Source organism: Loxodonta africana, chromosome 11, assembly GCF_030014295.1.
Source record: "Loxodonta africana isolate mLoxAfr1 chromosome 11, mLoxAfr1.hap2, whole genome shotgun sequence".
NCBI classification, from domain to species: domain Eukaryota; kingdom Metazoa; phylum Chordata; class Mammalia; order Proboscidea; family Elephantidae; genus Loxodonta; species Loxodonta africana.
In genome coordinates, this window is record NC_087352.1 from 98,845,574 (window position 1) to 98,871,531 (window position 25,958).

Here is a 25,958-nt window from a genome sequence, read left to right on the forward strand (position 1 = left end):
TGATAGGCAGGAAAGTCTGGTCAGGAATTAAGGAGAAGCCGTGACACACAATCTGGGGACACGGTTTGAAAGAACATGCGTGTTGCAGCCAAGCCCTGGGTTCGAACAAGGTGACTCAACCATAACTATGTGAAGAACTACTTTCCTGTGCAAAATAAACACAGCTACACTAAAGGTAAAATGGGCCCCCAGACAGAAAAGCTGCTTACATTTCCAATGTTTCTGGCCCTGTACTCAGCGGGAAGCCCTCCCAGGTAGAACTTTCCTTCCACATCCAACGTAGTGCCATCTCCCACTGTCGTCACCATTGGGGATTCTAGGCTGTCAACAGTCATGAAGCCCTTTCTTTTCAAGTACTCTGTCTTGACCTAAAGCAAAATGAAAGCATCCATGACTTTGAAGGAACCTGAGGAAGCATTAACAGATGTTTCCTTGCAATACCTGTTAATTACAGTTGTAATAACCTGAACTAAATCCTAAGGATGGGTAAGAGTTTCACGCAATTGGTGTCGAAAAGGGCTGACCCTTGCAGAAGTGCAGACACAGGCTTGGGTAAAGCACACTTCAGAACAGAAAGTCTCCCAGAGTCCTATTTATCAGAAAGCAAATGCCATGAGCTCAGCTCTGGTCTGTTCATGCCACAGTGGATTTTATTTATGCCTTATCAAGTAGAAGGCATTTCTGGTACCTTTCATTCCTTCTGCCAGTGTTTACTGAGTGCCTATGAAGTGTCAGCAGTAAATACCGTCAAAACCCTGAAGATATTTCACGAAACAGGGAAAGGCCCTGTCTTTATGGAGCTTATGTTCTATGGGGGAGATACCAGACTCAGAGCAGACTAGACATCCAAGGGACTCATTCCACTTCAGTGAAATGGAGTGAACAAAAGTTACAGATAGAATAAAACTCAGAGCAGGTGATCACAAAACTCTGAACAACTTACCGTGTGCCACTGGCCATCATTGAGCAGCGTGGGGTGGAAGACTCTTGTCCTTCCTTTGCCAAGGTCAAACATGAAATGGAGGCGGCCGCCATGGAGCTGGAGTGTGGCATAGTCAACTTGGTTTTGATGAGCCATGTAGTAGATCAGACCACTGGAGGCAAATGTTCGAAGCCTGAGCTGAACTGAAAGCCTGGAAGAGAAAACGAGCTCAGCATTCAGAAAGGAATCAGCTTTCACTCTTAATTTTTATCATAACTGCAAAAAGAGAACTCAATAATTGTTTCAACATTTGTATATTAAAAAGGAAGTGGAAGGAGAGAGCCAACCTGACCGACCGACCGACCAACCGACCGTTACTGTGTACCTACATATGCCAGGACCTCTTCTCAGAGCTAAGGATAAAGCAGTGAACAAAACAAGATCTCATCTCTCCTGAAACTAATATCTGAAATATATCCGGAAGCGCAGAGTGCTGGGCAGAGTTAAGATCAGGTCATGCAGAGGGGAACTGGTGGCTACATTAAGTAGTCAGGGTAGGCATTTCTGAAAAGATGATGTTTCATTTCATATCTGAATGACAAGAAGGAGCAAACCACACAAAGTTCAGTAGAAAAAGCATTTTTTTTTTTTTTTTAAGAGAAATACAGAGTATACTGGAAGAAAGGGCTTAATAATGGTTGACAAGCCAGCATCCCCAATGGTGACCATGTGGGAGAACCACCACAGATGTGGAAGGAAGGCTGAATCTGGGAAGTCTTCCCTCAGAAGGAAGCGCAAGGTTACAAAAGCTCAAAGGAACAGAGAAAAGGAGATATGGCTGGATTACAGTGGGTCAGGGGATTTGACTTTAGGTGAAGTGGGAAGTCACACCAGGGTTTTAGGAAGGGCGTGGGGTTGGTATGGTTTGGTTTACATCTTAAACAGCTCCTTCAGTCTGATGTATGAGGAATGAATTGGATCAGGCAAGAGTGACAGCGACAGGCAGGCAGGCCGGCCAGGCAGCAGTTACATTATCCAGCAGGGACAAGATGCTGGCTTGGACTAGAGGGCAGTGGTAGTGGAAACGAGGAGTTAAACTAATTCTTAAATGTTCTAGAGGAAAAAGCAATAGTACTTACTGACAGACTGAATTTGGAGAGTGAGGGGGAAAAAAAAAAGAAAACAATAAAAAATAACCTCTAGATTTGGGCCTTGGGCAACCAGATGAATGTGAGGATGTCTGTGGGAATGGAAAAGACCAGGACAGCAGGTTTGGGGAGGATCATGAATTCTGCTTTGGTGAGTTAGAACTGAGGTGCCTATTTACATCTACATGGGGCTGTCGAATAACCAGTTGGTTATATACTTTAGTGGAGGTCAGGGCTAGTGAGGTGGGCATTGGGGCATCTAGGTGGTATTTAAGGCCACAGGACTACAGAAGAATATGTGGAAGAGGCCTTGGGGCTCTCTCTGCTGGAAGAGGAGCCAGTCAAGAAGACTGACAAGGGCAGACAGAGAAAGAGCAGGAAAATCAGGAAAGAACTCGAGAGGCCAAGTGTGAGTAATGCTGCTGAGCATCGGACAGAGAAGTCATCACTGAGCGTGGTCACATGTAGGTCTTCGATAACTCCAAGGAGAGCAGACTGTGGAGTGAGGGGTAGGCTGACTGGATGGGCAGAGGTGAAAAAGGGGCAGACACGCTGACAGCAACTCCTTCACAGAGTTTTACTGTGAAACCGAGTTGGTATATTGTGTGTGTGTGGGGGGGGGGGTGGCGGGGGGGATGCTGTGGGGAGTTTCTGTTTGAAAAGTTAGAAACTGATAGAGATGGAGTATAGCATAATGGTTACAGGCATGGACTCTGGTGGCAGACTGCCAGGTTTGAATCCTCGCTCTACCTCTCATTAGCTGTGTGACTTTGAGTAGATTACTTAACTTCCCTGTGCCTCAATTTTCTTCAGTGTAAAATGAGGACAATAACACCTTCCTCATAGGATAATCACGAGAAGTAAACTAGTTACATGTGCTAAATATGGAGAACAGCCTCTGCACAAGGGTTTACTGCACTTCCTGTTGAGCAGGTCACGTCTGTGCTGATGGTAATCACCTGTTAATGAGGGGGAGCTGGATGGTGCTGGTGGCCTTGAACAGGAGAGGGCTATGGGACCCAGAGGACAGGTGAGGGGTGGCCTTGCTAGGAACAGGACCCTTTGTCCACAGTAGTAGGAGAAGAGAGAGTGACTTGGGAGCAAAGGCAGGTGGTGGATCTTTTTGGTTGTAAACATGTGAAGGGGTTCCTGTCCCATAGCTTCAATCTTCTCAGTGAGATAAGGTTAGCAGCTGGGTACAAAGAGAGGCTGTGAGGATGACTAGGAGTTTTGAGATATGAAGAGAAGCTATGAATAAGTCAGTATGGGAAATAAAAAAATATGAACATATTAGGAAATGCAACTGACTCCCGTGTTTAGAGGGTCCATCTGAGAGGTGTGGTCATTGTTTTAAGCTCAGCCCGTCAGGAAGGAGATGTCCATTTCCCTAGCTTGGATCACCAGTTCGGGCTCTGGCCTGTAGAAAGCAGACTGTTGGAGCCTGGGGTTACAATAGTGGAGGAGATGAGAAGGCTAAGGGAGTTTGTGAAGGAGCACTTATAATAATGGCATGGAATCTGTCTGCACAGGGGATATATTAGGATGTGCGGCAAGAAAAGAGGGCTGATGGTAGTGCGAAGAAACAGGGTTAATAGCTTAGAGGCCACGCTGTGGTTGCAGAACTGCCGGAGTCGGAAAATTAGAGAAGAGAGCTAAAAGGACGAGAGGGCAGAGGCCAGCTAACAGGATGCTTAAAGCAGAGATGCTGCACATGGGGTAGACACTTATGGAGAAGCCAAGGGTATAGTCATAGGGAAAGGTGGCTGAGGAGAAGGAAAAGACCTTCGGTGGGTAGGAGCCTGAGGATCTGAGAGTCAGGTGTCAAACGGCTCCAGAGTCCATGGAGAGTGATGGCAGGAGGCATAGAAAAAAAGGCACTGAGCCAATGCTTGAAGGCAGGTGACTGGGGTGGTGATTCAGAGACAACAGTGACAAGGAGGTAGTGTCCCAAGGCATGGACTTCAGGGGAGCTGGAGATGTGAAGAAGGAGAGAGGAGAATTGTGGAGTTGGGGAACCTCAGCTAGCTAGGCCTTGAAACTTGCGGGGTATGGTAAGGCTTCATGGAGACAGACAGGTATCAGGGCGGAGGGTCCTTGTAGAGGTGTGGGTGCGGCACAAGAATTTGGGGACACAGTGAAAGAGTTTGGGTAGACAATTTTACCAGATCAGTGAATGTTTAAAAGAGAATAGGGGTTATGATAGATCCAGGGGGCTTGGAATTCTGGAAGGAAGACTGATTTTGGTAGCTACCTATGTGCCAGCCATCATCAAGGAGTAAAGATAGGAACAACAGGAACCCTCACGTTAACCACTGCCTGAATCTCTATCTCTCTGCCTTCTCACTGTTGCCATTTGGTTGAAAGTCAAGCACTCCATGTTAAAGATGATCACAAGAAACTTCTTTTGGAAAAGACTGTTGCTGAAGGCACCTCCCACATACATCTAGCAAATAGATGCCTCATAACGATGATAGAATAATACCTACCTCTTTCTAACAGCAGACTGATCGAAAGGAAACACAAAATGGCTGTCCTGTGCCAGGCCAAACTGGTGAGCATCGGGAACAAAGTCTGGGGCTCTGTCCACTGCACATTGCCCCTGAAAGAAAGGCACAGGGACACTCAGCCATCCATAGCCAGCCCTGTTCATTATGTATAGGTTTCCATGATGAAAACACCTCATATTCCCCATCAGGCCTGAGAGGCAAAGGCCTTGCTGCTGTCTTCTGGGGTGCCTCAGGACTGGGCTCTGGGAACAGTCCTGAGAACAGAGCAGCTGTGGAAGCACTGTGAGCCTGGCAGAGCCCACAGGTTAAAAAAAAAAACAAACCAAACCCACTGCTGCAGAGTTGATTCTGACTCCTAGCAACCCTACAGGACAGAGTAGAACTACCCCATAGGGTTTCCAAAGCTGTAAATATTTACAGAAACAGACTGCTACATCTTCCTCCCACAGAGGGGCTGGTGGGTTCAAACCATGGACCTTTTGGTTAATAGCCAAGTGCTTTAACCACTGCACTACCAGGGCTCCTACCCACAGGTTACAGGCCTCTAATCGTGCACTGAGAAGAGCCAGATGCAGACAGGAGGGGCCAGGTGGAAGGGACTCAGATGTCACGGCAGAGGGTCATAGCCCAGAGAAGGTGCTTCTTGCAGGCTGGCCCAACAGTTTCCTCTGCACGCTGACAGCACAAGTCCATCAAAGTCATATACAGACTCAGTTTTCTGGCCGGGAGGGCGTAAATGCTACCAAGAAAACTGTTTCAAACTCAAACATTGGCCCTGCTTGGAAGGTACTGCTTTGTGGATGACTAATCTATCATCCAAATAATTGGAGTGCATGCTTTCAATCAAGGAAATGTAAAAATGAAAAGGGAGAAAAGAAAATGAAAAATAACAGTGACTGCCATTAAAAATATTTGGTCAGGGCAAAGGAGACAGTTGCTCATGGAGGTTATTAGCCACGCATTCCATTTCCTCCCGCTACTCCTGACTCTCTTTCATCCTCTGTTGTACCAGGTGAATAGAGACCAATAGTTGTGGTTTGGGTGGTGGTTTGCAAGCTTTTAAGACCCCAGGCACTACACAACAAACTACGAGGTAGAGCAGAGGCACTAAACACATTATTAGGCCAAATAACTGGGATGTCCCATGAACCCATGACCCTAAACCAAAGCCCATGAGGTGTTTGATTGTACATGAGCAGCCTCAGTGTCTACTTTTTTTTAATTTTGTCATTGTTGTATATAGATCTGCCATAAGACCAGAAGAACTAGATGGTACCTGGCTATCATTACTGAATATTTTAATCAAAGATTCTATAGAACAATCCTTATCAAAAGGGGAGAAATGCAGAACAGAATTTCAAGTTCTCATGGAATCCAGACTTTCTGGAACCATAGAGGCTGGATGAATCCCCGAAACTATTAAACCTTGAACCAAAAATATCCCCTGAAATCTTAAAACCAAACAATAGTTTAGCTTAACTAGTAAAGAGTATCTGCCTTAAGAACTATCTATATGGGATAAAATTGACAACAGCAACTCGAAAGATTAGATAGGAAACTTAGGAGGCAGTGAGTTTATGTTGATGGGGGCGGAACCACTCAGAAAAGGAGGGTGAGAAAGGTTGCACAATCAAAGAATGTGATCAATGTCACTGAATTGTACATGTGGAAGCTGCTGAATTGGTGTGTGTTCTGCTGTGTGTGCTCTCAACCACAAAATCATAAGTAAATAAATGAATTATTAAAAAAAAATTTGGTCAAAACTGGCTTTTCCTATATAATCAAATCTTTCGGTTTTTGAAGGCAACAATAATATGTACAAGGTCTAATATTTTTGTATTCTTCTGACTGAATCTAAAGTGAGAGGGAGTCTTTACAGAAACTCTATCAAAAAGCTTGTTATGTGGTAACCAAGTCATGGTGGCTGGTGGTTACCTGCAGTCCTTAATCCTGGGCAGTGTTATCTTTCAGTTTGCTCAGACAACATTCCCCACCCTTTCCCTGACTTGCTTTTTATCATAAGGGGATGATCCCTCCCTGCAAACCACATTTCCCAGGCTTCTTTGAAAATGGTTTCTAGCCAGGTTCTGCCAATTAAAGGCATTGGAAGGAGGTGTGGGAAAGGTGCCGGAGTATTTCTCTCCCTCTTTCCACTTCAGGTAAGCTCCCTAGCAGAGCCTGTCTTCTTCGGGGTTTCAGTTCCCACCCAGTGACCCTCTCTGCATGGACTCAGCTCCCTCTGGGCAGCCCTGGTTCCTAGGCTCTGGTGACACCACCTCCTCCCTGGGCCTCATTGGTCCAGTTGGCTTTGCCAACATTTCCAACACCGTTGTAACCAGTTCCCCATTGTAATTTCCTCCGGTGTGGGCTCTTTTCTTCTGACTAGTCTCGGCTGATATAGTGAAAGAAGACCACTCCTACCGGACTGGGTAGAGGTTGAGGTTCTAGCAGAAGCTCGGGGTCCTCTCCTTGATGAGCCAGTTTAGGCATTTCTGAAAGTAAGCAGGTGTCCCAGTCCACTTGTTCATAGCCAACTGCACTAGTGAAGTCTAGAAGTCTAGATACAAACAAGGAAGTGTTTTCAAAATTAATTAAGCTATGACAAACTAATACATGAACCAATGTCATTTGATTGCTGAACAATTAAAATCCATTAAAACTATTAATGTATTATCAATATTATGACTTTTATAGTAATTAACCATCACCCATTTGTCAGTTTGTTGTACCATGTGGCTTGCATATTGCTATGATGTTAGAAGCTATGCCATTGGTATTTCAAATACCAGTAGGATCACTCACGGTGGACAGGTTTCAGTGGTGCTTCCAGACTAAGACAGTCTAGGCCTGGTGATCTACTTCTGAAATTTAGCCAAAGAAAACCCTATGGATCACAATAGAATATTGCCTGATACAGTGCTGGAAGATGAGCCGCCTAGGTTGGAAGGCACTCAAAATACACAGTGGCTGCAACAATGGACTCGTGCATAGCAGTGATCATGAAGATGGCAACATTTTGTTTTCCTGTACGTGGGGTCACCACGTGTTGAAGTTGACTGGACAATGACCAACAGCATCATAGTAACTAAACTGACCCTCTTTCATAGTGACTAAGAGTCCACATATGTCATCCTCTATGTCCTCTTGTTTGATCCTTCTGACTGAAATGGCAACCTACCCCAAAACCTTTCTGGCTATCCCAGTGCCTTCCACCTGGCAAATCCCTGAGCATCCGTGGAAAGCTGTTCCCGCCTCCTACAGCCTTGGCTGGGCTGCCTTGGGGACAGATACCATCTCTGGTTCCTACAACACCATGCAGCAGTGTCTCTATGAAACACTGTGATTTCTTGATTACAGGTTTCCCTTCTCCCTGAGCACGAGCTACATGTGTTGTAAGTCCTTTGCTTTGCAGCCCTGGTAACATGTTCAGTGCCTGCACATACTCTGTTGGGTACTTTCTGAATATGCAGTGCTTTGAACCAAGGACAGGGCTGTGAACAGCACAGAAAAGTTTCTGCCCCTGAAGTTCCCAGCCTCACGGCTTTCAGGAGCATAAGGATACCTAATCAATTAATTAATCCATGAACAGACAATTGGGGGCTAAATACATTATATCAACTCTATAAATAAATTAGCCAAGCCTCCAATGTTATCATACTCTTGAATGCCAATGTAACATTTTATTATGGCAAATTTCAAGGATTCCGAAGAGGTAATTTTGCAAGAAAGGATACTGAGTCCACGAGAGATTCAAGCGCTTGGTCACAGTCACAAGACAAGTTAGCGGCCTAGCCAGGAGGGGGACCTCAGTCTCCAGATGCTCAGTGCCCATTTGGCTTCTCCTGGCAGATTCCAGTCAGGGCACAGCTCTGTCCCATCAACATGCTGACAGCAAGGTGGAGGGGGAGCCAGAAGGAATGAAGAGCCCGTGGGCACATGTCAACCTTCCTCCTGACAGAGTACTACTCAGGGTTCTCCAGGTCAGCTGTGCCACACAGGGAGGGAGACCCCCCTTCTCAGTCATACAGTAATGGTTTCAGGGGAAACCATTACTAATCTGAAACTGCAAGTAGGCCAGGTGTAAAGGCTTCTTTAAGGTAATGAACGCAAGACAGAAGAAACTTGCATCACACAATCTCTACATTCTTTTTAAATGTCAAAATGTACTTTAGCCTCTGGTACTGATTGACAATTCTGTGAACTAATGTTCAAGGCTTTCTTTTTCTTTTTTTTTTTTAAGTATGATAGTTAGACCAGTTCATTGTTATAATCCAATAAAATTCACCTGATGGAACAACGGGGTTCACTTGTTATTCAGGAACTCTCTCAAAGAGCAAAATTAGATTGCGGATTAGTGTTAGGGCTCACCATTGTGAGATCGGAAAGCGCACACTCGTGCCGAGAACATGGTTGAACTTACTCCGTGTCAAAGATCAGGCTTCCGACGCAGCCGTGGAAGGACTGCCGCATTTTCAGCACAGGGGCCACCTCACTCTCCGGAATGCCCCCTACGTACAGGTTGGACACGTCTATTGTCCTGCTTTCTGCTAACGGGCCCAGCCTCATTTCTACAGGGCTGGTCTCATCCAGCTGGACAGTGATAATTCTAAAAGGTCAAAGGAGAAAATAAAAGAAAACTTTACAATATAATGAAGCGATAACTACATTTTAATACCCAGCTCCGGTAAGTTCTTCCTGAATAATAAAACCTTCCTGAAGATAAACTTTAACGTGACATTGTGTGCGAATAAAAAGCTGAATCTGGAAAATTAAAATTTACAAGTAAACAGTCTCCAGAAATGAAAAGAATGTTATTAAGTATCATGGAATTTGGTTGCTTTTTTGGGGAGGTGAGTCACCATGAACTGGAATTGACTTGGATCGACAGCAACTAATAAGAAAAACAACAATTATCCTCTTACCTGTTTACCTAAACGACACAATGTCCAGTATGCTTATAAAAACACTTCTACAGTTTTGAAGGGAAATATACAGGAATCTTGACATAATACTGACGTCACAGAATTATATAATACAAAGATAGTTTATATGGGCTCCAGAAAAGGGCAGGGTTAAGGTGGTTCAATTATGAAAATTCTACAAATATTAAAAACAGATGAACTTGATTTCCAAGAATGTGTTCTAAAAAGGTTCTAGAATTATTTTGAAACTATAGAAACTTTGAACACTAATGAAAAACCTTGAATGCTACAGATATCATAGTAATTATCCAAATTACATCAGCACTGAAGATCCATAGGTTCTTAAGGGGAAAAGGTTCCTGAGGTAACCGTACCACCATCACACCAATGTCCCCACACCCGGCCACGCAGTCAGTACCTTCTACTCCTAATCAGGGAGATGGAGTGCTCTCGCCCATCACCGTAAGTGCCCGTAGGAGAACGCAGGAGAGCTCGTCTCAGGCTTGTTCCGTCCCCAGAATTAACGTGCACTTCAATGTGGCCTTCAATCAGCATGATGGCAAAGAAGGGCTGGGAAGGTTTCATGTTAGAGAATTTCCCACAGAAAATCCATTACTACATGGTTTAAAGAATTATCATCATATAAAGACAATGTGGGAATATTCACACCATGTAAGCAATTGCTTAAGAATCTCATCATCTAGCATATTTGAAGTTTTGTATACTACTTTCTAATGTTTATATGATTTGTATTCCGCTATCATCACTAATTAAACATACCAAAGATTCCCATTTCTGCATAGTCTTCATATATATATTTATTGCTACATTATGGTCCCAGAGATGTAGCGACCCTATAGGACAGAGTAGGACTGCCCCATAGGGTTTCCAAAGAGCAGCTGGTGGATTTGAACTGCTGATCTTTTGGCTAGCAGCTGAGCTCTTTACCCACTGCGCCACCGGGGCTCCATGAGGAGTGGCGAAAATGTTCTGGAAGTAGACAGGCTGTGGCTGCACAACAGTGCCAACGTACTAAGTGCAACTGCACTGTTCACTTTAAAATGGTTAGCTTTATGTTACGTAAATTTCACCTCAATAATAAAAGGAACAAGCAAAAACAAAGATTTAGTGGGGCCCACAAACCAATCTTGGTCATCGTTGCCCTTTTTACCAAGTGGGTCTTGAGGTTTTTGGGGCCTGTGGACCTAGCTCTGACCCGTAACAGCTGTGTGACCTTGGGGAGGTAAAGCAGGCCCTCTGACCCTGTTTCTTCCTCAAAAATATAATTGTATGGAAATAATGTCTGGGAAGGATCTTGCAGGGTAGATGATACCAAAAAAACCAAACCAAACCTGTTGCTGTTGAGTGGATTCCAACTCCCAGCAACCCTATAGGACAGAGTAGAACCGCCCATAGAACTTCCAAGGAGCGCCTGATAGATGATAAAAAAAAAAAATAGTCCTCTGCAAATGTTAGCTGCACGATTTGTACTTCCTTAAAACAATACATTAGCATTCTGTAAAGTACATTCAAATTTCCTGATCCATGCAAGTTTGGGGGGTGAGGCTGGTAAATGGCCCTATGCTGCTGAAATGAAATATAAACACGGAAAAACATTATCAGTTCTCTCCTCTCCTACTGCTGGTCGCTGTTCTTGTCAAAGGCCTCATTTCTCTTTCTGCTCCTTTCAGTCCTATAATAGATAAAGAAAATCCAGCTTCGTGGAGCAGTATACTAAAGAACTCTATCAAACCTAAGGACTTGTGTTTCAGCCTCAGGATAAAGAGTAATAGGCAGAAAATGCAGAAGAACTCAGCAATGCTATCTAAATGCGTTTTTTAAAAAATTAGGGGTAGACAGCAAATGCTTTTTCTCAGTATCTACACAAGGCAGATGCATTATATGATACAAAGAGATCACTGATTCACAAGGGAAAGGTGTGCAGCAACAGTAACTTTTACTTACTGAAAATGCATACCCAGAAACAACTTGGAACACAGTAGCTACCATAAATGTGATGACTAAGTAATTTTCCCCTTGGCATTTCCAGGAGTCATTTCCTCCCTGAGCCAGTGGCTGGCCAGCCCTTGAGCTACTCACCACATGTGCCTGCCATCGGCTCTGCTTTTCCAGGTCCTCGCCAAGGCCAGTCATGATGAGGCCACTGCTGTTCTTGGTGGCAAATGTTGCCAACAAGGTCGATTCTGGTGACAAAGACTTGGGTGGCAACTCAATGTAGCCGCCTTTCAAGAAGCTAACACTTCGGATAGGCTGGTCACAAAGGAGATGAGAAATCCCATTAACTCCCCATGGGTATTTAGCCTCCCATAATGGGTTACTGCCTGTTTCACCCATCTTTTCTTTTTTCTCTCCCCCACTGGTTTCTACTTTGTTATTAAGTTGATAAATCATGGGGCATTTATAGGAACTCGTTCCACTCTTAATAAGAGGCTTCATACCTCCAGTGCACAGCCTTTTCTCACTCCATAGGAATTTCTGAGCAAATCAAAGGTCGATCTAGATATTTCTAAGTTTTTGATACAGCCCACATAGCTTCTGCTGGTGAGGCCTTTCCTGAAGAGAAGGACATAAGAACAATAAGGAAATTTGATTTTTTTAACTCCATTAAAAAATTTTTTTTGATTGTGCTTTAAGTGAAAGTTTACAAATCAAGTCAGTCTCTCATACAAAAATTTATATACACCTTGCTATATACTCCTGGAAACCCTGATGGCATGGTGCTTAAGTGCTATGGCTGCTAAACAAAAGGTTGGCAGTTCAAATCCATCAGGCATTCCATGGAAGCTCTATGTGGCAGTTTTACTCCATCCTATAGGGTCTCTATGAGTCAGAATTCACTCGATGACAATGGGTTATATACTCCTAGTTGCTCTCCCTCTAATGAGACAGCACACTCCTTTGCTCCACTCTCGGCCAGCTTCTGATCCCTTTTGCCCTCTCATCTCCTCTCCACACAGGAGCTGCCCACATAGCTCATGTGTCTACTTGATCCAAGAAGCTCACTCTTCACCAGTACCATTTTCTATTCCATAGTCCAGTCCAATCCCTGTCTGAAGAGTTGGCTTTGGGAATGGTTCCTGTGCCGGGCTAACAGAAGGTCTGGGGACCATGGCCTCCGGGGTCCTTCTAGTCTCAGGCAGACCATTAAGTCTGGTCTTTTTAAGAGAATTTGAGGTCTACATCCCACTGCTCTCCTGCTCCCTCAGGGGCTCTCTGTTGTGTTCCCTGTCAGGGCAGTCATGGGTTGTAGCCAGGCACCATCTAGCTCTTCTGGTCTCAGGCTGATGTAGTCTCTGGTTTATGTGGCCTTTTCTGTCTCTTGGGCTCATAATTACCTTGTGTCTTCATTCTCCTTTGCTCCAGGTGGGTTGAGACCAATTAATGCATCTTAGATGGCTTCTTGTTAGTGTTTAAGACCCCAGACACCACTCTTCAAAGTGGGATGCAGAATGTTTTCTTGATAGATTTTATTATACCAATTGACTTAAATGTCCCCTGAAACCATGGTCACCAAACCCCTGGCCCTGCTACGCTGGCCTTAGAAGCGTTCAGTTTATTCAGGAAACTTCTTTGCTTTTGGTTTAGTCCAGTTGTGCTGACCTCCCCAGTATTGTGTGTTGTCTTTCCTGTCACCTAAAATAGTTCTTGTCTCCTATCTAATTAGTGAATATCCCTCTCCCTATCTCCCTTCCCACTCTCGCAACCATCAAAGAAATATTTTCTTCTCTGTTTAAACTATTTTTCGAGTTCTTATAATAGTGGTCTCCTACAATATTTGTCCCTTTACAACTGACTGATTTCACTCAGCATAAAGCCTTCCATATTCCTCCATGTTATGAAATATTTCACAGATTCATCATTGTTCTTTATTGATGCATAGTATTCCATTGTGTGAATATACCATACTTTATTTATCCATTCATCCATTCATCAAGATGACAGGCATCTTGGCTGTTTCCATCTTCTCGCTATTGTAAAGAGTACTGCAGTGAACATGAGTATGCATATATCTGTTCCTGTAAAGGCTCTTATTTCTCAGGAATATATTCCAAGGAGTGGGATTTCTGGATTGTATGGTATTTCTATTTCTAGCTTTTTAAGGAATCATCAAATTGATTTCCAAAGTGGTTGTACCATTTTACATTCCCACCAGCAGTGTATAAGTGTTCCAGTCTGTCCATGACCTCTCCAACAGTTACTGTTCTGTGCTTTTTGGATTAATGCCAGCCTTGTTGGAGTGAGACAGAATCTCATTGTAGTTTTGATTTGCATTTCTCTAATGGCTAATGAGTCGGAACCGACTGGACAGAACTGGGTTTTTACCAGGTAATGGCTAATGATCGTGAGCATTTCCTCATGTATCTGTTAGCTACCTGAATGTCTTCTTTAGTGAACTGCCTGTTCATATCCTTTGCCCATCTTTTAATTGGGTTATTTGTCTTTTTGTAGTTGAGTTTTTACAGTATCATGCAGATTTTAGACAGTCGCTGATCGGAAATGTCATAGCTAAGAACTTCCCCAGTCTATAGGTAATCTTTTTACGCTTTTGGTGAAGTTTTTGGATGAGCATAGGTGTTTGATTTTTAGGAGCTCCCAGTTACCTAGTTTCTCTTCTGCATTGTTAGTAATGTTTTGTGTACTGTTTATGCCATTTATTAGGGCTCCTAGTGTTGTCCGTATTTTTTCTTCTATGATCTTTATCGTTTTAGATTTTATATTTAGATCTTTGGTCCATTTTGAGTTACTTTTTGCACATGGTGTGAGGTATGGGTCTTGTTTCATTTTTTTGCAGATGGATATGCAGTAACTGACTTTGGGCCTTTGTGAAATATCAGCTGCTCATAAGTGGATGGATTTATGTCTGGATTTTCAATTCTGTTGCATTGGTCTGTGTATCTGTTGTACCAGTACCAGGCTGTTTTGACTATGGTGGCAGTATAATAGGTTCTAAAATCAGGTAGAGTGAGGCCTGCCACTTTGTTCTTTTTCAATAATGCTTTAGTTATCCGGGGTGTCTTTCCCTTCCATATGAGGTTGGTGATTTGTTTCTCCATCTCATTAAAAAATGTCATTGGATTTGGATCGAAATTGCATTGTATCTACAGATGGCTTTTGGCAAAATAGACATGTTTACAATGTTAAGTCTTCCTATCCATGAGCAAGGTATGTTTTTCCACTTATGTAGGTCTCTTTTGGTTTCTTGCCGTAGTGTCTTGTAGTTTTCTTTGTATAGGTCTTTTATGTCTCTGGTGAGATTTATTCCTAAGTATTTTATTTTCTTGGGGGCTACTGTCAATGGTATTGGTTTGGTGATTTCCTCTTTGATGTTCTTTTTGTTGGTGTAGAGGAATCCAACTGATTTTTGCTTGATATATTTTTTTCCATCCTTTGAGTTTTAGTTTGTGTCTCTAAGTCTAAGGTGTGTCTCTTGTAGGCAGCATATAGACGGATCATGTTTTTTAATCCATTCTGCCACTCTATTGGTGTATTTAGTCCATTTACATTCAGTGTAATTATGGATAGGTATGAATTCAGTGCTATCATTTTGATGTCTTTTCTTGTGTGTTGTTGACAGCTTTTTTCCCACTTAATTTTATGTGCTGAGTAGATTATATATTGTCCTTTCCTCATATTTGTTGTTGTTTTTGTTGATTTTGTTTCTGCTGAGTCTCTATTTTTTTCTTGTATTTTATTTTGATGTGTAGGATAGATTGTCTCCTTTGTGGTCACCTTATTATTTACCCCTATTTTTCTAAATTTAGATCTAACTTTTATTTCTTTGTATCGCTTTATATTCCTCTCCATATGGGAGATCTATGACTCCATTTCTTAGACCCTCTTTATTGTTTTAATGTTGTTTCTTCTTTTACATAATAACATTGTTGTTACCCTCTTTTGACTGTTTTTTTTTCATCTTGATTTATTTTTTTGGTTTTCCTGTCTGGGTTGACTTCTCATTGTTCAGCCCCATGTTCTTGTCTTGGGTTGATACCTGATATTATTGATTTTCTAACCAAGGAACTCCCTTTAGGATTTCTTGTAGTTTTGGTTTGGTTTTTAAAAATTCCCTAAACTTCTGTTTATATGGAAATGTCCTAATTTCACCTTCATATTTGCGAGACAGTTTTGCTGGATATATGATTCTTGGTTGGCAATTTTTTTCCTACAAGGCTTTATATAAGTCATCCCATTGTCTTCTTGCCTGAATGGTTTCTGTTGAGTAGTCTGAGCTTATTCTTATTGACTCTCCTTTGTAGGTGACTTTTTGTTTATCCCTCGCTGCTCTTATAATTCTCTCTTTATCTTTGGTTTTGGCAAGTTTGATTATAATATGTCTTTCAACATCTACCTTATGTGGTGTTAGATGAGCATCTTGGATAGATGTCTTCTCATCTTTCATGATATCAGGGAAGTTTTCTGCCAACAAATCTTCAACAATTCTCTCTGTATTTTCTGTTATCCCTCCCTGTTCTGGTACTCCAATTACTCGTAGGTTATTTCTCTCGATCAAATCCCACACGATTGTTAAGGTTTCTTTGTTTTTTTAAATTCTTTTATCTGATTTTTCTTCAAATATATTAGAGCCAAGTGATTTATCTTCAAGTTCAGAAATTCTTTTTTTTTTTACTTGCTCAGTTCTGCTCCTCTGACTTTCTGTTGAGTTGTCTAATTCTGTAATTTTATTGTTAATCTTCTGAATTTCTGATTGCTGTCTGTCTATGGATTTTTCCAGCTCATTACATTTTTTCATTATGTTCCTGAATAATCTTTCTAATTTCTTCAGTTGCTTTATCTGTGTGTTCCTTGGCTTGTTCTGTGTATTGCCTCATTTCCTTCCTGATGTCTTGAAGGGTTCTGTGTATTAATCTTTTGTATTCTGCCTCTGGTAATTCCAGGAAGGCACTTTTGTCTAGAAGATCCCTGGATTCTTTGTTTTGAGAGCTTGTTGAGGTGATCATGGTCTGTTTCTTTATGTGACTTGATATCCAGTGTTGTCTCCGAGCCATGTATAAGTTATTGTATTAGTTTATTTTATGTTTGCTTACTGTGTCATAGCTTCTTGCTTTGTTTTGTTTTGATATGCCAAAATGGGTTGCTTGAGTGAGCTAGCTTGATTATTTTCATCTTGGGAGCTCTGATGTCGTGTCCCCAAATGGCTAGAGCTGTTATCAGGTATTTCAATCTAGGAGTCCATTCACTTTTCTTGTACAAATTCAGCTCAGGTGTCCAGGTAGCTGACCATCAAGTGTGTGGTACAGGTGCTGTCCTATAGTCTTAGAGGGGCAGGGGTGATTGGTGTAGGTACAGATATCTGGTTGCAGCCAGGGATCACACTCTGAACAAGGCAGGGGCTGAGAATTGTGCCCCACATGTCTCTGATGAAAGCATGTCCCTGTTCCCTAGAGTGTACAGGTGGGTGGGTTCTGCAGAGGGACCATGGGTACCCAGTGTTTTTGGTTGTAAGGACTGGGAGGTACCAGTTATCTTTGGACTACTGTTGCAGGTGGCTGGGTGACCTGAGTGGAGCCACCAGTCCTTAGGCCCCTGATGTGGGTAGGTGAGGACTCTGTTTAATAGGCAAAGCAATGTCAAACATCAAACATCCACCTCTCCATCGCACAACTGAAACGGTTGGAGTCTGCCAACAAGGGCCTATTCTCCTGAAACAGTCCCACACAGATCCATGCAGAGGGGAAAGGTACTCAAAGTCCATGGACCGTTTATGCCTGGACAGGAGCTGCTTCTGTCCTGAGCTCCCCTGGTTAGTGGAGCTGGCAAATTATCTTTTGCCCCAATTGCAAATTTATTCCTTCTCCCAGGCCGGGAGGATGGCTCTAGGCACTCAATAGGGTTTATCACAAGCCCTGTGGAGTCAGCCGCTGAAGCCAGCTTGGGAGCAGTGGGGTGCGGTAAAACACACACAAGTACTTAGCTTTTGCCAAGAGTGCCGTTCTTCTCTGGTTCCAGAGATGTGAGTAGGCTGTGTGGCTAGCTGGTTCTCCCTGAGGAAACTGCGGCCAAACGCTGGTACCAACCTGATGCCGCTACCAGGAATGGTGCCTTAGGGCTTCCTGTGATTCAGGTCTGGTAACTCCTCTCTACTTCTGAATCATCTCTTCCTCCCCTTGCCCCCAGTTCATTTTCTAAGCTTGCCTTTGATGTTCAGGGCTCCTAGCTTGTCATAAATATACTTGTTTCACTTATTTTTTCAGGTCTTTGTTGTAAAGAGGGCTTGCTGGAAGTGTCTGTCTATTCTGCCATCTTGGCTCTGCCAACTGATTTTTATATGTTTATCTTGTTTCCTGATACTCTGCTGAACTCTTCTATTAGTTTCAGTAGTTTTCTTGAGGATTCTTTAGGGCTTTCTGTCTATAAGATCATGTCATCTGCAAATAGAGATACTTCTTCCTTACCGATCTGAATGCCCTTTATTTCTTCATCTAGTCTAACTGCTCTGGCTAGGACCTCCAGCAGAATGTTGAATAAGAGTGGTGGTAAAGGACATCCTTGTCTGGTTCCTGATCTCAAGTGGAATGCTTTCAGACTCTCTCAATTAGGATAATGTTGGCTGTTGGCTTTGTGTAATTGCCATTTATTATGTTGAGGGATTTTCCTTCTATTCCTATTTTGCTAACAGTTTGTATCAAGAATGAGTGCTGAACTTTGTCAAATGTCTTTTCTGCATCATTTGATAAGATCATGTGGTTCTTGTCTTTTGTTTCATTTATATGATGGATTACATACTGTTTTTCTAATGTTGAACCATCCCTGCATACCTGGTATGAATCCCACTTGGTCATGGTGAATTTTATTTTTTTTGGATACGTTTTTGAACTCTATTGGCTAGAATTTTGTTGAGAATTTTTGCATCTAAGTTTATGAGGGATATAGGTCTGTAATTTTCTTTTTTGTGGTGTTTTTACCTGGTTTTGGTATCAGGGATATGCTGGCTTCGCAGAATGAGTTTGGGAGTATTCCATCCTTTTCTATGCTCTGAAATACCTTTAGTAGTAGTGGTGTTAACTCTTCTCTGAAAGTTTGGTAGAACTCTGCAGTGAAGCCGTCCAGACCAGGGCTTTTTGTTCTTGGGAGTTTTTTGATTACCTTTTCAATCTCTTATTTTGTCATGGGTCTTTTTAGTTGTCCTACCTCTGTTTGTGTTAGTTTAGGTAGGTAGTGTGTTTCTAGAAATTCATCCATTTCTTCTGGATTTTCAAATTTGTTAGAGTATAATTTTTTGTGGTAATCTGATATGATTCTTCTAACTCTAGCTGGGTCTGTTGTAATATCGCCCATCTCAATTCTTATTTGTGTTATTTGCTTTCTCTGCTGTTTTTCTTTTGTCAGTTTGGCCAACGGTTTATCAATTTTGTTAATTTTTTTCAAAGAACCAGCTTTTGGTCTTGTTAATTCTTTCAATTGTTTTTCTGTTCTCTATTTCATTTAATTCTACTCTAATTTTTATTATTTGCTTTCTTCTGGTGCCTGAGGGTTTCTTTTGTAGCTCTTTTTGTATTTGTTCAAGTTGTAGGGATAATTCATTGATTTTGGCCCTTTCTTCTTTTTGGATGTGTGCTTATATTGATATAAATTGATCTCTGAGTACTGCTTTAGCTGTGTCCCAGAGGTCCTGATAGGAAGTGTTTTCATTTTCATTGGATTCTAAGAATTTGTTTATTGCATCCTTGATGTCTTCTATAACCCAGTCTGTTTTGAGCAGGATATTGTTCAGTTTCCAAGTGTCTGATTTCTTTTCTCTGCTTTTGCTGTTATTGATTTCTACTTTTATGGCCTTATGGTCGGAGAAGATGCTTTGTAATATTTCAATGTTTTGGATTCTGCTAAGGCTTGCTTTATGACCTAATATGTGGTCTATTCTAGAGAAAGTTACATGTGCTTTGGAAAACTTGGCTGCTGTTGGGTGGAGTGTTCTGTATATGTCTGTGAGGTCATGTTGGTTGCTTGTAGCATTTAGATCTTCCATGTCTTTATTGAGCTTCTTTCTGGATGTTCTCTCCTTCACCAAAAGTGGTGTGTTGAAGTCTCCTACTATAATTGTGGAGCTGTCTATCTCACTTTTTAATGCTGTTAGAGTTTGTTTTACGTATCTTGAAGCCCTGTCACTGGGAGCATAAATATTTAATACGGTTATATCCTTTTGGTATATTGTCCCTTTAATCATTATATAGTATCCTTCCTTATTCTTTGTTGTGGATTTAACTTTAAAGTCTACTTTGTCAGAAATTAATATTGCCACTCCTCTTTTTTGATTGTTGTTTGCTTGATATAGTTTTTTCCATCCTTTGAGTTTCAGTTTTTTTGTGTCTCTAAATCTGAAATATGTCCCTTATAGGCACCATATAGATGGATCATGTTTTTTTTATCCATTCTGCCACTCTGTCTCTTCATTGGTGCATTTAGTCCATTTACATTCAGTGTAATTATGCACAGGTATGAGTTTAGTGGTCATTTTGATGTCTTTTTTTTGTGTGTTGTTGACAGTTTCTTTTTCCCCACTTAATTTTTTGTGCTGAGTAGTTTATCTTTATATATTGGCCTTTCCTCTTATTCGTTGTTGTTGATTTAGTTTCTGCTGAGTCTTTATTTTTTCTTGTATTTTATTTTGATGAGTAGGATTGTTAGTATCCTTTGTGCCTTAATATTTATCCCTATTTTTCTGTATTTAAACCTAACTTTTATTTCTTTATATTGCCTTGTCTTCCTCTCGATATGAAAGATCTATGACTACATTTCTTAGTCCCTCTTTATTGTTTTATTTTACATAATGACATCACTGTTTCTCTGTTTTGACCATTTTTTAATCTTGATTTATTTTTGTGATCTCCCTGTCTGGGTTGACATCTGATTGCTCTGTCCAGTGTTCTAGTCTTGGGTTGACAGCTGATATTATTGATTCGCTAACTAGAGAACTCCCTTTAGTATTTCTTGTAGTTTTTGTTTGGTTTTTACAAATTCCTTAAACTTCTGTTTATCTGGAAATGTCCTAGTTTCCCCTTTGTATTTGAGAGACAGTTTTGCTGGATATATGATTCTTGTGTGGCAATTTTTTTCCTTCAATGCTTTAGATAAGTCATCCCATTGATTATTCTTATTGACTCTCCTTTGTAGGTGACTTTTCATTTTTCCCTAGCTGTTCTTAAAATTCCCTCTTTATCTTTGGTTTTGGCAAGTTTGATTATAGTATGTCTTGGTGACTTTCTTTTAACATCTACCTTATCTGTAGTTTGATGAGCATGTTGGATAGATATCTTTCATCTTTTGTGATATCAGGGAAGATTTCTGCCAACAAAAGTTCAAAAATTCTTTCTGTATTTTCTGCTATCCCTCCCTGTTCTGGTACTCCAATCACTCGTAGGTTATTTCTCTTGATAGATTCCCACATGATTCTTAAGGTTTCTTCATTTTTTTTTTTTAATTCTTCTATCTGATTTTTCTTAAAATATATTGGTGCTAGTGCTTTATCCTCAATCTCTCCAATTCTGCCTTCCACTTTCTCAGTTCTGCTCCTCTGACTTTCTATTGAGTTGTCTAATTCTGTAATTTGATTGTTAATCTTCTGGATTTCTGATTGCTGTCTCTCTATGAATTCTTGCAGCTTATTAAATTTTTTGTTATGTTCTTGAATAACCTTTTTAATTTCTTCAACTGCTTTATCAGTGTGTTCCTTGGCTTGTTCTGCATATTCTGTGATCTCCTTCCTTATCTTGTTCCTGATGGTTTGAGAGCTTATTGAAGTGATCATGTCCACTTCTTTACGTGATTTGATATTGACTGTTGTTTCTGAGCCATGTATAAGTTAATGTATTAGTTTATTTTATGTTTGCTTACTGTGTCCTATCTTCTTGCTTTGTTTTGTTTTGATATGCCCAAATAGGTTGCTTGAGTGAGCTAGTTTGATTATTTTTGCCTTTGAAGCTCTAAGTCCTGTCATTAGATGGCTAGAGCTGTTATCAGGTGTATGAGTCTAGGAGTCCATTCACTTTTCTTGTATGGATTTAACTCAGGTGTCAGGTAGTTGGTCATGAGTGTGTGGTACAGGCTGTGTCCTACAGTCTTAGAGGGGCAAGGGTGATTGGTGTAGGTATAGGTATCTGGTTGCAGTAGGGGGTCACGCTCTGAAAAAGGCAGGGGGCTGAGAATCGTCCCCTGTGTGTCTGTGAGGAAAGCACATCCGTGTTCCCTAGAGTGCACAGGTGGGTGGGTTCTGCAGATGGACCATGGGCACCGAACGCTTTTGGTTGTAAGGACTGGGAGGTACCAGTTATCCTGGGACCCTGTTGCAGGTGGCTGGGTGACATGAGTGGAGCGACCAGTCCTTAGGCCCTTGATGTCGGTAGGTGAGGACCCTGTTTAATAGGCAATGCGGTGTCAAACATCAAAAACCCACACTTCCATCACAGAGCTAAAACAATTGCAGTCTGCCAATAAAAGCCTATTCTGAAATAGGCCCACAGAGGTCCATGCAGGGGGGAAAGGTATTCGAAGTCCACAGACCATTTATGCCTGGATAGGAGCCGCTTCTGTCCTGAGCTCTCCAGATTAGTGGAGCTGGCAGATTATCTTTTACCCCAATTGTGAATATATTCCTTCTCCAAGGCCAGGAGAATGGCTCAGGGTATCCAGTAGGACCCATCTCAGGCCCAGGGAAATCAACAGCCACTGAAATTGGCTTGGGTGCTGGGGGCACAGTAAAATATACGCAAGTATTAAACTTTTGCTGAGAGCGCTGTTCTTCTCCGGTTCTGGAGATGTCAGTAGGCTGTGTGGCTGGCTGTTTCTCCCTGAAGAAACTGCAGCCGAACGCTACCACCAGTCCACTGCAGTCACTCCCGGGAGTGGTGCTTGATGGTTCCTGGCAATTTAGGTCTGGCAACTCCTCTCTGCTTCTTAATTGTCTCTCCGTCCCCTGCCGCTCAGTCCGTTTTCTAACTCTGCCTTTGATGTTCAGAGCTCCTAGCTTGTCATAAATATAATCGTTTCATCTGTTTTTTCGGGTCTTTGTTGTGAGAGGGTTCGCTGGAAGCATCTGACTAGTCCGCCATCTTGGCCCTGCCTCCTTAACTGAATTTTTGAAAGGAGGGTTAACAATGAATCTATAATTTTGGAATATCTGTTTCCATGTGTCATTCTGCAGAAATGCTAGGCCTCTAAGAAGAATATTGATGGTGAGACTTTAGGTCAAACAAAGTTGTCTTAGGACCAGAGAAAGGGACAAGATTTAGTGAGTCTGGCTACTTAGACGCTTATCTATACAAAACATGTTTAATATTATAAAAGGGAAAATTTCGTAATCATTGCAATTTAAATATACTCATTAAAACACAGGCCAATTATAAGAACAGCAGTGCATGGTCATAAGGAAAGCATATAGATCAAAATTCAGTTCCTGGAGTTAAGGTAGGCCATATTTTTTCCTAGGATTGGATGTGTAGAGAAGTCACTGGCTGTTGTCCACACCGCATATTCCTGAACTTTGTCCTGAATGAAGCAATTGTACTTGGTGAAATCTGCTAGTTTGCTGTTGGAGTCACACCTCATTCTTTCCTGTGTTGAACAATGAGCTGTAAGCCATGAAGCAAATACATGATTTGGGGCAAACTCCAACCTTTGTGGATCTCAGTTTTTTTCCCGTTGCAAATGAGAAGGCTGGCTTATGCAAGTCCCTTCTGGCATGAAAGTCTATGATTCTGGAATGTCTTCCTAGAAAAGGGGCTTCTGTCCTTTTCCCCAATGTCCAACTGAGAGCATCAGGCGAACTGTGAACTATGACACAGCTTGTGGCTATGGAAATAACTCTCTGCTCCCACCACACGGAATGACATCTATGATTAGGTTTAGGGTTAGGAGACAGGATTATAGTCCTGGCAAGTGACCAGCTCCCCTGAGGCTTAAATTTATTCATTTTCAAGACTGGGGGTGACTAAATCTATGGTTATAAACTATGGTCCTTGGAACTTTCAGATATTGCTGGCAAAGAAAAAGTGGGAAGTGTTGCATCTTGGGCTATTTAAACCAAAACAATTGGAGTAGCTGCACTACAGCACCTCATATTAGGATTCTGCATAGATCCTCAGTTTGAAGATGGGGTCCTGCTATGGATACACATTTGAAAACCACTGAGCTGAGTGACCCAGCTTGGACATTTGACAATCCCACTCTTTGGAAGCTATCTGCTTGACAAAAAATGGCCTTGATAACTAGTCTTTCACATATGACTTTTTTTTTTTAATGGTGGGAAACTAGAGCTTAATTTGCCTAATCCAAATTTACAAATTTGAGGACAGTGTGGCATAGAAAGTTTATGCCCATTATTAAATTCACAAGGCTGAACACAAATCACTGTTATAAAAGGGTTCCATTGCCTCTCTTCTCTGCCTTCTTTCATGCAGCTTCCTAAAGCTGGTCTTTCAACTCTCACATACACGTGAAGGGGTAATGCAGGTAAGTCTGCAGAAAGCATGAATTTTTTTGCCTTTAAAGAGATTATACTACTCTAACATGTTCAGAGAGGAGGACGATGAGTGCTAAGAGGAGGGTCTCCAAATACTGCTCAGTGACAATTTCTATTAACAGATGTTCTAAAAGGCAGTAAATAGATATTAGCTTGACTGCATAAGGCTTGCTTTATTGCCCAGTTTATATGGTATAGGGTACTTTGAATAAAAGCTGGTAATTAGGGACACATTTTCTGCAGTGGAATATCATACCTTATAACTCTTGAACTAGGTAATCCACCAACGTAAATTGGATCCTTATCTAGGCGATTGAGGTCGGAAGATGCCCCTGGAGCTTCACCTTGTTTGGTTTCTTTATAACTGGTGTTATAGGCATCAATAACTGCTAGGAGTCCTAAACGAGATAGAAACGGATAGATAAGAAAATGAAAATCGCTTTCTACATTAAAATGAAACTCAACTTTATGACCTTTCTAGAGCAAGTCTATCAAGTAAAGTTCATTTACAAAGACATAGTATTTTAGAATCTCCAAATGTGACCAGTTAATGCTCTTGACTATCAAAGGAAAAATGTAATTCTCTGTATAAAAGTCAATAAATCCAGAATACATACTGCTAAATGACAGTAGTATGAGTGTAGATGAAAATAGAATGGATTTGATCCTTGATTCCAATTCGGCTTTTATAGTTAAATAAAGCACTTGGAAATATATACAAGTAGAACTATAATATTCCTCCAGCAAAACGAGAATCCTGTTGCCTGGTATCCCAAAGACAACAATGGCTTTCAATTAGAGTATCACTCAGGAAATGAAAGTGGACTAAAGAGTGCTAATTTTAGAAAGATTTCTTTTTCTAGCAGGGAGGCCAACATCTCGGTTATCCATCTACACACTCACCTTGCCTTCGGTTTCGCTGGAAGGCGATTTTGTACCAGGTCCCGTTGTTATATCGTCTGTCCGTAATAAGAGCAAGAGGTCCTGAACCCAGGTCAACTGTGACTTTAACTCTGCCCTGGACCAGCTCGATGGATAAGAAGTCTTTCTGTAAAGGTGAGAAAACAGTTACTCATGACTCATCTTTATCACAAGGTTTCCTTTCCCTTCAAGATAAGGATGGCAGACACCTTCTAAAGTCAAACTGAGAAAACTGGACCCAGCCCAACAGCCAGAGTTCTAGGCTATGAAACTAAAAATGTCCACGAAGGCTTTCTAGAACATTTCAAATATACAAACAAAACACTATTCATTGTTGCCAAAATCTACAATTCAGTAAGAGAACTGGAATCTCTTTGTGTGTCTTTCATTTGGGCCAGTCCCCAAAATAAGAAAACTAAAAGACTGAGAGACAGAAATCACCAGCATTGAAAATTCATGGTAGCGTGAAACACCAAAACCAAACCCACTCCTGTCAAGTTGATTCCGACTTACACCAAACAGGAGATAAAATAGGTGCAAAAAACCCTGTCAGATGGAATTCAAATAAAGCCTCTGTGGTCAGAGTGAACACAGAATAATTTATACTATTTAAACTGAAACATCAACGCTTAATTGATATCGGTAATGACTCAAAGGCTATTTTCTACTCTGTATTCTGTATTTTACAAAGGTTCTTCAATGAACTTGTATTAATATAATAAATTATTTAAAATGGGGGAAATAATATAGCATATATATACATAATATATATATATATATATATACTGCAAGCTAGTATATACTCAGGAAGCAATCACTATACGTAAATGTCCACACAGCCATCTAAATGTACACACAGAGTAGGGCCTAGTGCCCCATAAAAGCCTCTTACGGTGTTATCCGAAGCGAGGTAGAGAAGCAGCCCATTCGGGGAAAAGGTATTAAACAGCATGATTATCTGTGTCACCGTCGCCCGGAGGGTCTTTTCCATGACAGAATAGCCGCTTCCGTCAAAATGGAACGAGGAATCTTCATTCAGGGGAC

General features: G+C 41.5%; 1 protein-coding gene across 1 annotated transcript in view; it reads right to left on the bottom strand.

Annotated features, from left to right (window-relative positions):
* The window catches only part of LAMA1 (laminin subunit alpha 1), a gene marked incomplete at its 5' end in the record, with an annotated part of 156,831 nt that overhangs the window by 13,715 nt on the left and 117,158 nt on the right, over positions 1-25,958 (bottom strand). Inside the window, 11 exons of the mRNA XM_023544158.2 lie at positions 210-368; positions 944-1,133; positions 4,557-4,669; positions 6,999-7,134; positions 8,998-9,183; positions 9,918-10,069; positions 11,600-11,770; positions 11,959-12,073; positions 24,250-24,391; positions 24,897-25,041; positions 25,807-25,957. Coding sequence (XP_023399926.2) covers positions 210-368; positions 944-1,133; positions 4,557-4,669; positions 6,999-7,134; positions 8,998-9,183; positions 9,918-10,069; positions 11,600-11,770; positions 11,959-12,073; positions 24,250-24,391; positions 24,897-25,041; positions 25,807-25,957 — 1,660 coding nt within the window. The remainder of the gene's footprint in view (positions 1-209; positions 369-943; positions 1,134-4,556; positions 4,670-6,998; positions 7,135-8,997; positions 9,184-9,917; positions 10,070-11,599; positions 11,771-11,958; positions 12,074-24,249; positions 24,392-24,896; positions 25,042-25,806; position 25,958) is intronic.